This window comes from Falco peregrinus, chromosome Z, assembly GCF_023634155.1.
Source record: "Falco peregrinus isolate bFalPer1 chromosome Z, bFalPer1.pri, whole genome shotgun sequence".
In the NCBI taxonomy this organism is placed as follows: Eukaryota; Metazoa; Chordata; class Aves; order Falconiformes; family Falconidae; genus Falco; species Falco peregrinus.
The window spans coordinates 69,145,619-69,158,969 of NC_073739.1; the positions used below are offsets into that span (position 1 = coordinate 69,145,619).

The 13,351-nt window shown below is 43.1% G+C and overlaps 1 protein-coding gene across 3 annotated transcripts in view; it reads right to left on the minus strand.

The window, feature by feature from the left end:
- The window catches only part of NNT (nicotinamide nucleotide transhydrogenase), a 47,607-nt gene extending 35,975 nt beyond the window's left edge, over positions 1-11,632 (minus strand). Inside the window, exons 1-5 of one of the 3 annotated variants that reach the window (XM_055790195.1) lie at positions 11,536-11,632; positions 10,343-10,540; positions 3,567-3,796; positions 1,656-1,873; positions 169-256 (exon numbers count right to left, since the gene is read on the minus strand). In XM_055790195.1, coding sequence (XP_055646170.1) covers positions 169-256; positions 1,656-1,873; positions 3,567-3,796; positions 10,343-10,493 — 687 coding nt within the window. In that variant the 5' untranslated portion in view covers positions 10,494-10,540; positions 11,536-11,632. Of the gene's footprint in view, positions 1-168; positions 257-1,655; positions 1,874-3,566; positions 3,797-10,342; positions 10,541-11,177; positions 11,311-11,391; positions 11,412-11,535 lie in introns of those variants that run through there. The other 2 variants (XM_055790197.1, XM_055790196.1) reach the window with 2 other exon arrangements.
- Between the last annotated feature and the right edge of the window lie 1,719 nt (positions 11,633-13,351).

Sequence of the window (13,351 nt, forward strand, 5' to 3'; positions counted from 1 at the left end):
GCACTACAGGTAGTGAACAAAAAATGGTATGGGAATAACTACAGGGATTTCTGAAGTCTCTAGAACTAGCCTCAAGGCAGAAAAGTCCTTTAACACAGTTTCAGCAATGGTTAGCTGTACTCAAACCCAAATATTCTTCTGCCACAGTATCTGTTTAATTGCACATACCTTTGCTGGAGGAACTTTACCAGCAGCTGTGATCTGACCTGTGAAAAATCGGCCAAAGTGATTTGCTGCCAGTACCACAGCCTTGTAACTGTCAATTAAGGATGAACACACATCAGTATTTTCCCAGGCTCAGTACAACTTCATTCATGACAGCAATCAAAGGGATGAACTTTTGACAATAGCATGCAGATTCAGTATTTTACTATTAAGCACAAGTTTAATAGTATGTCTTTCTTAATATTTCTTCCTTTTTAAAAAAAAAATCATGGAATGCATTTTTAGACAGTTTCTGGATCGCAGTATACTACATGTCCACAACTATTCACTCTCAAATACAATTTTATCTGAACAATAAATGGATAACTTTCCAAAAGTTAACTCTGTGGTCTTTGAAGACAAGCACTTGCAAAACCCAGAATAATTTTATGTAAATTCACCTAGACAAGCAAGCACACATTCAAAAAACATACTCTGACCCTAATGTTGCAGAACGATATGGCTTAACCTTGCCACCCCTTCTGTCCCATTGCTTTGTAGCCATCTGAGAATCGGTGGCTGGATGCCAAGTTGACATCAGTAGAGCTATCTGAAAATGCAGATTAATGTGTAATTATGCCTTTTCTTAACAACAGTGCACATTTTCTTGCATTTTTTTCCTAACAGTGTTGTCATTCAACAGTCGTGTTCCACTCTCTTCCCTATCTTTATCAGGCACATATAGAGATCCGTATGCCATAAAATTAGTTCTAATTTGGAATACAGCTTGTAGATTTTATATCTTTAAATAATTATGATTTTCTGTATTTTAGTAAAATTACCAAGAATAAAAACACAGAGAAGTAGCCAAACATGTATATGGATGTACACTGCTGGTGCCCACAAAATATGGTGGCCTTCTCCAATGCTTATTACACCTCACAGACATCAACCAAGTACAAAGCCAAAAATATTACCAAAAAAAGAACAGAGAACCTAATAACAGGAGTCAGCTTGATGACAACATCTTAATTCGCTACGGCGAATACCAGGCGCAAAGCATGAAGATGTCTGAGAGTATTTGGTCTGTTCATAACTGCCATAGCAACTGCAGTCATACTAAGCAGTTTTGGTTAATTATCTCCCAAAATCATCAGATCCCAACTACAGACAATCTGTGTTCAAGCTGTCTTAAGGATATCTTCGTGCCTGCTCTAATCTAGTACAGATCAAAAAGGCACTAGACAAAGCAGCTGAGGAATTAAAACTGTCTTCAGTTTTGGTTGGTTTGGTTTAGTTTTTTTCAAAGTCTTGTTCTCATCTGCTGCAAAGCTGACCATAAGAAAATTTGTTTGGCACCCCCAACAGTGTCATCCTGCTTGAAACAGCTGTACAGAGATGCAGAATTGCTTTAGATAAACCTAACAGCTTTTAATTGAGCTATACTTACTCAGGCTGGGGGGAAAAAAACCCACAAAAAAACAAAAAATCACAAGAAGTAAGGTTCATACCCGGCAATGTTGGCCATGGAGCTAAGTGCATCATATCCCTGAGCAATGGTGACCCGTGGAACCTGATCCATAGCCAACACAGTAGTTTTTTTTTCTGCAAGTTTTTTCAGGAGGTCTGGATTTTGTGCTGGGTAGATAAAACTAACCAGGGTAGCCGCTGTCTTAAAAAGATCTGCCTCGTGTACACCTAGAGTCGAGTTATGTATAGGAGCCCTCACCTGAAGAAAGAAAGAAGTTTCCAAATTAATCTGAGGCAATAAATCAGAACACATTCCACTTCCTCTCTCCCAGCCTGCAGGCTGTCCATTCCCACCCACCAACGACAGAAGGAAGTGTATCAAAGGCTGTTTACACAACTGAACCAAGTAATGGCATTTAACTGCAGTGCACATACTAGAATTTCCTCTTGGTGGCAGGGCAGCAAGATCTCATGGCTCCCAATGAGCAGTTATTGGCTTTTATGACAGACAGCTGCTTCAAAACCTGACATTTTTAAGCAAAATTATTACTGAATAGATAAGCCAATTAAGCTTTACAGGCTAAGAATCATTAATAAGGCTGCAATGCACCATTACATGCAGGGAATTTCAAGGATGAAGTCCAGCAGATACTCATCTTGATATGCCTTCACTTCTTCCGAGTTTCTCACTTTTCTTCAAAAAGAAACCTACTTAAAAGCGTTGTTCACAAAGTAGTTCACAGAAATTCTGTGTTCAAACCTGACAGGATAACTTCAAAGAGGGCAGTTAAAGGAAGCTTAAACATCCAAGCTTAAGCTTTTTCTTTTTTGCTTCAGGACTCTGCACAACCTAATACCTCTTAAGCAACTTCACTTTTAGCAGCCTTCCCACATCAGCTATAAATCAACTAGTTACAACTACTTTTGAAACACACTGCTGCTGTGGAATTGTTGGATGTCTGACTAAGAAAAGCTAGGAACTTGTATCTTCAAAATTCCAAGCCACTCTTTCTAAAGAGTAACTTGCATGTATGTTAATGAATTTTGGAGTGACAGTTTCTTAGAGCAGGCGTCTCATCTCATTAGAGCCTGGAACAGTCTACCTCGCTCTAGAAAACAACTCCTCAAAGTTTTGCCTGGGATAGAGTGAATTTTTTCCCTACTGGCTGGTACAGCACTGTGGTTTGGATTTAGTAGAATACTACTGGTAACACACCGCTGTTATCTAGTTGTTGCTAAGTAGCGCTTACTCTTAAGTCAAGGACTTTTCTGTTTCACATGCTCTGCCAGTGAGCATGTGCACAAGAAGCTGAGAGGGAGGAGAGCCAGGACAGCTGACCCCAACTGACCAAAGGGATATTCCATACCACAGAACATCATGCTCAGCATATAAAGCTGGAGGAAGAAGGAAAAGGGGGATGCGCGGAGTGATGGTATTTGTCTTGCCAAGTAACTGCTACACATGACGGAGAGGTACTGCTTTCCTGGGGATGGCTGAACACCTGCCTGCTGATGGGAAGTGGTGAATGAATTCATTGTGTTGTTTTGCCTGTGTGCATAGCTTTTGCTTTTCCTATTGAACTGTCTTTACCTCAGCCCATGAGTTTTCTCACTTTTACCCTTCCCTTCCTCTTCCCCATCGCACCAGGGGGAAGTGAGCAAGTGGCTGTGTGGTGCTTAGTTGCCAGCTGGTGTTAAGCCACAGTAAGCAGCTGAAACCTTCATAAGAAATTACCCTCAATTTTTTTCAGCGTTGCCATTTACTAGTTCATTACTGTAGGTGCCCATCTGAGCTATTAAAAAAAAACCAACAGACTAAAACTGAAACAGATCTTAAAATGGAAAATATTAAAGGAGTTTACTTACTGAACTTTCAGCAGACTACTGGAAAAAAAAAGACCTATATGTTTCTCCAAAATAACGTAATGGGAAATATATAATAAAGCAATTACTTTGACAATCAAATCAGAAGCCAGGACTTCTTTGGTCCCCTGGATCTTTGCTCCAGCTTCTCTGTACTGGTCATCAGAAAATTTAGAAGCTTCTCCAGCACCAGATTCTACCACAACATTGAAACCTTGTTTAACCAAGGCTTGAACTCCAGCTGGTGATAGAGCCACTCTCTTCTCATTCTCAAATATCTCCTTGGGGACACCTACAGTCAGCTGTTTATATGGAATTCCTGTAAGAATGGCAGATAAGACAGCATTAGTTGGACTGAAGATTAATTGATATTAATGGCACTCTTCAGTGTTTGTAGAGACACATGCAGACATGTCACACTCAGCAATTCTCCCTCCTAAGGGAAGAGGAAGCAGAACAGTATTTTCTAGCAGTGTAGTTTACATTTCCTTAATTACAGCATCTTCCTAGAGATCCCAGTTCTTTCAGGAATCAGCAGGTCAGCACAATCAGCTCCACAAGGGGTAACAACTGTTTGGTGCAGTTCATACCCATCTGCATGTATATATTTCTGACTGTCTAATTGGTGTTCTGATTTATAGAATACACAGTGTTCTGGTGATAACACACTGCTCCCAAAAAAGAATTTAAATGCCTCTCTAGTTACTTCAACTTTATTGTGAATAAATAAGCAAATGAGTTTGAACAGCTGAACTGCATTTTAACTGAACATGGTTTTAATGTCTATTAAATTACTGTTGTCTCAGAAATCTATTAATGAAGCATAACTTGCATACCACAAAGTACATTGAAAGGCAGAACCACATCAATAAGGTAATCTTAAGAGAGTTGCTACAGAAATGAAAAATGTGAATTTAGGACTAGCTGAAGAATAATGCAATATCAGTCCAATAAATAGTTTCTTCAATGTTATCTCCTTGTCTTAACTTGTTCAAAGCTCTGCTAAACTACACCAGGAAACTGCTGAAGCTGCAATTTATCAGTTTTATCTTAGGTTTCAAATTACAGACATTAAACTTTGTTCATGTGAATTTGTGGGCATCCAGTCTAATATCTGAGAGTTAAACTTCTCAGATCCAATCAAGTGTTTAAGATATATTATTTATAAATACACAGATTCAAGCATAACAATCATATATCAAACTACCGTATCAGTTACAATACACAGCATGCAGTCCAGCATACAGGCCCGGTTCCACACCAGCTTTCACCGGTATCTATCAAATACTTAAACCTGGATTGTGACATTCCTGCACAAGACACTTACTACATATTAATGAAATATAACTTGAGCAGCCTAAACAGTCACTCATATGAAAGATTAAGCAACAAAAAAACAAAAAAACACACCCAAGCAAAATAGAAGGGGGATGAAAGGCTTGTTTTAAATTACAAATCTGCTTTTAATTTGGCCACGCTATGTATTGTGCTACAAAAATTGTACTAGATTAGTAATGTGTTGCACATTTCAGGAAGGTCTTCTTTTCACTTTTTTTTTTCCCTCTTTGTTTAAGACAGAAACAAGCAAAACAAAGCCAAAAGTATACCATACCATAAGAGCTTTGAACTGAATTATCTTAATATTTTTAATTCTAAATCTAAGAAATAAAACTGGGACTAAAAGGTGCTTAAAGCTGAAGATCTGAAAATGTTTTTAATTAACGATTTTCAAGACACTATCAACCTAGAATGTTCTGAAAACACAATACAGAGTTGCTAAGAACTGGTACTTATGTATCTACCTGTACTTGTCAGTCTTCCAACCCATTAAAAAAGCCTGATTGAACACATCCAACAAGAAGACAGAATGGAAGATCACCAGACAAAGAAGTGTATTACTTCCAATTCTTCCAGGGAACTACAGGCCTGCCAGCCTGACCTTGATGCCGGGGAAGGTTATGGAGCAGATCCTGGGTGCCATCACACGCATGTGCAGGACAACCAGGTGATCAGGTCCTGATCACGCGTTTGTGAAAGCCAGGTCTTGCTTGATGAACCTGATCTCCTTCTACAACAAGATGACCAGCTTAGCGGATGAGAGAAAGGCTGCGGATTTTGTTTACCTGGACCTTAATAAAGCCTGACGCCATCTCCCACAGCATTCTCCTGGAGACACTGGCTGCTCATGGCCTGGACAGGTGCACTCTGCGCCGGGTATAAAGCTGGCTGGCTGGCCGAGCCCAGAGCGTGGTGGGGGATGGAGTTACATCCAGCTGGCTACTGGTCACAAGTGGTGTTCCCCAGGGCTCAGTACTGGGGCCAGTTCCGTTTAATACCTTTATCAACAACCTGGACGAGGGGATTGAGTTCCCCCTCAGTGAGTTTGCAGGTGACACCAAGTTAGGGTGTATGTGTTGATCTGCTGGAGGGCAGGAGGCTCTGCAGAGGGATCTGGGCAGGCTGGAGCGATGGGCCCAGGCCAGTTGTATGAGGTTCAACCAGGCTCAGTGACGAGTCCAGCCCGTGGGTCACAGCAACCCCATGAAACGCTCCAGGCTGGGGGAAGAGCGACTGGAAAGCTGCCTGGTGGGAAAAGACCTGCGTGGAGTGGCTGACTACCAGCCAAAGATGAGCCAGGAGTGTGTGCCCAGCTGGGCAAGAAGGCCAACAGCATCCTGGCTTGTATGGGCAATGGCGTGGCCAACAGGAGTAGGGAAGTGACCATACCCCTGTACTCGGCTACACATACGCTTGACTAAAGCTTATACACTTCTCAAGCAAAAAACTTAAGATTTGGGGGTTTTAGCTCCTAAGGCTCAAATGACAATTGCTGCTTCTGATTTCTTTTTGTTCACTTGCTTTTGTGTGGAGTACCAGAGTAGAAGAGTAAACGGCTAGGAGGGATGGTACATGAATATGCACTTGCTATATGCCAAATGTGTTTCCTCCTTTTTTTCCTTTCATGTTGTTACATCTTGCATGCAATAAAAGTAGGTAAACCTTTTTCAGGTAGAAAGTATTTGCACCTTATTTAGTAAGCAGAATGATCAGAGACCCATACTGAGGACTATGCCCTCCTCCAATGTTTTGGGGATCAAATTCAAGATAAACATTCAACAAGTATCATTTACCTCTCACCTCTTCTCTGTCCCACTACCAAATTCCTGGCAACCAGTAAATACAGAAGCAAATACATGTCCATTTGCCAGCTTTTAGCCACACCACATATAGGACATTTTTCAAGCAGACTACCCTGAGCTATCACATCATTCAGCAGAGCAACAGAGTAGATGTCTACAACTGCGAAGTCTATGTTAAAAGTTCAGGACAGAGTATGATAAATACTGTGTTTGAAAGAAGCTATACCATGAACACAGATTTGGTTTGCTGAACTTGGCAATTTCATCGAAGTAATCACTTTTGAAAGGTTGAAATCCAAAATTAAAAATGTAGGATCTTAATTTAGGTTTTGAGGAAGCACATCTGCCACCTTTGCCATGGGTTTAAAACTGCATGTGTGTGAAGCTTCCAAGTTGCCTTCCTAAGCCTTCACACCAAATAATCTCTTTCAGAACTGCTTCAAGTATGTTATAGTAACTACTTTACTGCTTTATGACATAAAGAACATTTTCCAGAAACAGACCAACACACACATACCTTGAGCACCTTTTGAGTTACTTGAAGATTTTTAACATACTGTTCATTGAGTAGGAGAAATGCAGGACTTTTTTTGATACCAAAAATCAACAGCAAAAGGATCCTGCCACTATCAAAAGTAGAATCATTAAATTTCACAGGCCTTAGAAGCTTAGTATGGAACATACATGAATTACAATTTAGAAAAACTAGTAAAGAAGCCACTTTTTCTCACCCCCTTCACATAATCTCACCTGCATAATGAAGACATAGTCAAAGCACAGTCCCTAGACTTCTAAACAAAGTAAGTAGGTAGTCTACATCTCCAAGTTTCAGAAATCAAACAACTGAAAATAACTATAAAAGCGATTTTCTCCATTTAACTTCTATCTATAAACTGAGTGTTTAAAGAAGATACCAAGTTAAAACAATCAAGAAAACTCAAAACACTTTACATAGAGAAATAGACGAAAATACAGGGCTTCATTTCCTTAACCTGATTCCAGGAAGTAGTCTGTAGCAAAACAGTATCAGTACTAGAGACTGCCTTTGAGAATAGAGGAAGGAGAAGTTTTGACCACATACCACATGTTCTTGGATGGGAAAACAAGACATGTAACCTGCCTAATTTCTAAGTTACTCTAATAGCAGCTTTAAAAACACCATCTCACCTGTCCTGAAGATGAGGACATATTCCGAAGAACAGCAATATGTTGTTGGCAATAAGAAAAAAAATAAAAGAATAGTACAGAGTATTAAACAAACACCTGATCCCTCTTCTTACACAAGCAAGAGGATTCAAAAAACCCAAAGAAATTAAAGGAGAATGTCTATATTTTATAAATAATGCACAGCTTATCTAGAGACTTAATAGACTATAAAAGGTTTAAAAGTTCTGCAAGACTTAGAACTGCAAGAAAGAAGCATCAAAATAAAAAGGACATTAAAAATTCCAAAATACGTGGGGTAAAAGTCACAGAGCTGTAGGATAAACCAATCTGGAAGTATATCAGAAACCTCTGAGTCGGTCACTCTGTAAGCAGCTTTCCCAGGGCTTTGGAAAGTTTTGCATCCATTTCAAGCATCTGGTGCTAGCAACAATTTGAGACAGGTTACAGAATACTAGTTTACTCTTGTATGAAAACACCTATGTTTCTAAGAAACAAAGAAAAGAGCAGCAAAATAAACAGCAATAAGAAAATTATCCATCCTCCAAGTTTACTTTTTGACTGACTCAATCTCTTCACTCCTCAAGCAGCTATTGTTCTTGTACATAACATATCCTCCACTAAATGAAAGCTAATCTGAGAGAAGTAACAGCGACAGGCTTAAGAAGAATTATTGTGACACTAGTCTTTTCAGAAAACTTACTCCTGTTAATATTACAGTGATTTTACCAAGTGCCACTATAATCAAAGATAATTTCTAAAATAATAAAATTTATTTTATATGCTGTTAAATTCTGATTCAAGAGCACTTAAAAAGTATACGTAGGCAATAGTACTGTTACTTATTTGCCATTCAATGGCTGTTTTATCCTTGGTTTGTCCTCTACCAAATGACAAATCTCATGTTACCAAAATGAGCTATGAGGACAGCTTAATTATCAAAAGACTTACCAAACTTACAATTCTCAGCATTAAATAACTGCGTTGCATGAATACTACTCGTCCTTAAATAAGGGCTTCCACACGACAAATCTGAAGGGCCAGCACTGAATTCTTAAACATGACACTAACCAGAATTCTCTGTCCTTGTGGAAAAATTTCTCTAAAGTGATTCATAAAAACAAGAAAAGTACACACACACAGAGACAAGCATACTAATTTCAGTAGAACTGAAGAGATCTTTCAGTTTCATGATCAAATTTGTGATCTAAGTCAAATACAAAGACTGATACCAAACTCAAACAACAAGGGCACTTACCTGGGTCATTTGAGAAAGAACTTTGAACCTAGTTTCCTACGTCCCAGGTTAACACTCCCAACCAAGGGACAATTTGCCATATCAAGACAGACAGATGTCTCACTCAGATACTTAATATGGAAAAAAAATTGGAACATCACAAATCTGTCAGTCACAGCAAAGAAATTCATGTTTCACCATGCAACTGGGGTAAAAAGCCATGCAATACAATTATCAAGACCTCTCAGGGTAAATAAACTCTTCCTCTCACCACGTTTCTTCAGAAGCTCCAGAACACCAAGTCACTGATTTGAAAGGACCCCAAAATGCACCAGCCACTGTTAATATCACTATAAATTCCATGCAACAACGGCTTCTCAGAGTTATACAGCATAGTCTTACGTCGCTGTGTTTTCACAACCAGACACATTGTTCACAAACAGCACTACTTCCCTAATACTCTAAAATATCTAATGCAGTTACCTACTGTGTATATTTGGAAGAACCAAACAACACATGTATCATCAGTCTAACTCTCCAAATTAACCTGTGGCAGACTGAGAAGAACCTAGATCTGCACTGAAGCAGGGTCTCTGAACTCTTTCAGGGAGACATGAGCCATGCAGGATAATGGGCAAAAATATCATTAACTCAGTTTTATATATCTTCCAGTCTTCCAGCTGTCAGGCTATCCACAGCGTATGATTGAGCAAAAAAAGTCCGTTCTGATTTTCATACACAAGGCTCACATCATAGACTGGAATCAAGGATGACCCACTCTCCCCTCCTTTTTTTCCTGAAAATGCCCAAAGCTGTCTATTACCTGCACTGAAATGTAATTAGTGCAAATACACCAACAAACCCTACATGTGAAGATGCAGATCAAAAGTTCTTCAAGGTCGTACAACGTAAGAGTTTCCAAAACAAAGTTAAGAGATTTTTTAGATGGGCTAACCACATCTACATATAGTCACACTTGCAGATGCTTTCTTTGCTGGGGCTGTTTTCCCCTGCATGCACACAAAGAGTTGCACTACCAAAACTCATGCAGAACTCAGGTTTTTAACTAAGAAAAGCATTTGTTTAAATACTTCCCTCAAGCAAGGTGTCAGCAGGAACTCTGATCCCCCACCCATAAAAAACTACTTGTATCCAAAGTATTCATAATGAACACAAACACCTTCTGTATAAGCCCTTTATGCTGCTGATACAACTGAAGTGCTCTTTTTAAGTCTTTCCGTACTAATGCATATCTGAAAGAAAAATTCAAGCTATCTTCACGTTTTAAACCAAAAGATTATTTACAACGGTTGAATTAATTTACCTGGCTTTGGAGCTGCCTGAGACATGCGCATCTGGTGGGTTCTAAACATTCGCAAACACGGCATCTTTGCAGAATGCACCTTAGGTGGCAACACATTGCCAAAAACAAGAGCTGGGCACCCACTAACAGCAATACGCAGAAGGCTTGCCATTTCACTCAGACCTCACAGCAGACTCCTTGCCACGTATGGAATCCCTGCTGCACATGCAAAAACAAAGCAAGAATTATTAATCACAATAGACAGAAGGTATGTAAACCCAGCAGCTTAAAACTGGTCAACTGCCAGTAGCCATGGGATGACTGTTTCTCCCCCCCTTTTCTTTCTAGCTAGAAAACAACTTTTTTTAAAACTAAGACAACCATCAGACTAACATAGCAAGCCCACGAGATCGTATTTCTGCGACTCGAGATCAGATTCTCTTTACACCGTTGGTCCAAACAAGCAAATCTGACAGAGGAAAACCTCCCGCAACGCAGGGAACCGGACAAACAACGCACACACACCCCCCACCCCCCGCAGAGCTCCCGAAGGAGGTACGGAGCGGGACAGCAGCCTGCGGGGAGCCAGCAGCTGCACCCAGGCAGGACCCGGGGCAGGACGAGCGGCACAGCGGGCGAGCGGGGACGGGCCGCGCCCGCTGCGGGGGCTGCCTGCTGCCGGCGGAGGGGAAGGCCCTTCGCCCGCAACCCCGCCGTCCGCCGGGCTCGGACGCGCCAGGCCGGCCCGTTCCTGCTGACGGCGGCGGCCCACCGCTCCCCGCTGGCCCGCCTCGCAAGGCAGCGGCGGCCCCGCTTCGCTCCCGCCGCTATTTATAGCCCGCGGCCACTAACTGACCTTGGGCGGGCGGCTCGCCCTCCGCCGCCCGGGCACGCTGTCCTCCGCCGCCACCACGGCTGGTGGCCACCCGCCCGCCCGGGATCGGCCCGCAGCCGCCAACTCCCTGCTCCCCGCCTGGAAGCGCCCCCGCAGGCCCCTGCCCAGGCCACCTGCCTTCCCCACACGTCCTTCCTCCCGCACGTCCTTCCTCCCGCCCGGCCTTCCCGCCCGCCTTTCTCGCCCCTCCCGGGCGCTGCGAGAGCGGGACGCCGCCGCCTTCTCCTCAGCAACGGCCAGACCCCGCCCACGCCAGGGGAAAGCGGCGGTGGCAGTGCCACCGCCCCGGCCCCGCCAGCCCCCAGCCCGCCGTACCCACCAACGGTGCCGCCGGCGCCAGCCCCGCCGCGGCACTGACCGACCTTGGGGGAAGGCGGCGCGGCAGGCGCGGGGCGGGGCGGGGGACGGGGCGGGCGGGGGGAGGGGCTGGCTGCCAACCCGGAAGGAGTGGCGGGAACGCGGAGGTCGGAGCGGTCGTGTGACGCGGCCTCCCCGTCCCCCATCTGGAAGGCGGCGGCGGGCCTCTGTCACGTGGCTCCTGTGCGCCGCCGGCGGCTCGAGCCCGCGCGCGGCTGAGGGGCGCCGGGGCGGCCCCGTTACTCGCTGCTGCGCTGCGCTGCGCCCAATGCCGCGGCGCTGGCCGGGTGTCCCGGGGGACGCCGCGGTGCCGCTGTTAGGGCTGAAGGCGTCGCAGCCGCTGGGGGAGCCCGCGGGTGTCGGGCGGCAGCAGCGGGCGCTCCCGTGGCTGCCCGCCAGCGGCTGGGGCGAGGAGGGGAAGGTCGAGGCGGGCGTCTTGCGGAGAGGCCGGCTGCAGCGCGCTTGTTTCACGGGGACAAACGCCGCAGCGTATAGGTGGTACCTTCCTTATTACTGTTGTTTCTTGAAACGTGTAGTAAAGAGGTGGTCTGGTGTGTGTGCTGGACTCAAGAGTGCTAGCTATGGTGCTGGAGGATAACAAAGAGGAGAGCTGGCAATCGCGTAAATAATACGTGAATCCATAAAGAGAACATGCTATTAAAAGAGACAGTCCACAGAGGACAACTTGCCAGGTTACCTGTTGCCTGTGTATGTTGTCTTACTTCACACAATCCGTAGTTTCTGCATAAGAGCTAAGAGTGTTTTATGTACATCGGGCTTTTCATTTATTTACATCTGTGTAATTGTTCCTGCAAAACAGGCATTGCCAGAGGTGTCACACAGCTTCCAGTCTCACACATGCATGACTAGAAGTGAAGCACTGAAAACAGAAGTCTCCAGGAGTAATTAATAGGGTACCCTATTACTAGATGTTCAGGAGACTACCATGCCTTTAAATAATTTGTGGAAAAGATTCCATTTAGAAGTTACAGCTTATAGCCTAATATATGAGCTTTATGTTTTGCACTCAGTAACCATTGACTAGTGCAACAACATGCCTCATCAGTATGGTAGGGATCAGCATAATTCCAGTTACTAATAATATATTCAGTTTCAAAAGCTAGAACCAGAGCCCTTTCCATTTTCCTAATTAAAATATGTCATCAGCGTAAAAAGGAAAAAGTTAAAGTGCTTGTTCTGAATAGTGACAAAAGTTGCAGTTTGTAGTTTTTTAGCAGCAGGTACTGCAGGTCTGCACAGTATTGCTTCTGAATTAAGTTTTAGACTATGAGGTAACACACTTAGGACAAAGCCGGTGACTCCTTTACTGGATATTTATAAGTGGTCATAACTGCATTTGGTGAAAGTTTTAATCCACTCATTTGGTGCTTAGGATATGTCTTGCTAGCTTAGCTATCTCCAGTTTTCTGCTCTTTTGGTTTCAGAGAACTGAAGTAATTGTTAGGACTCAGACTGGAACATTCTAAGCAGAATTTCAGGCATCGTCTAAAGGGGTTGACTATTGTAGGTATTTTGGGGGGATTGTAATTATGGATTTAACTGAAAGAATCTCTTTTGGTTTTGTTTGAAGTGTCTACATTGGGGAGGAGAAATTGGGTTCCCAACCAAACACAACTGCTCTCATGCAAACTTCAGTAGTGTATCTGTAACAAAAAGATGGATCCATGATCACATTCCACTGTAAATGGTGAGTAGTTGCCAAACAGGCGTTAAGATAATACAGAACATCCACTAAGTGAAAAGAGTTCACATTTAGG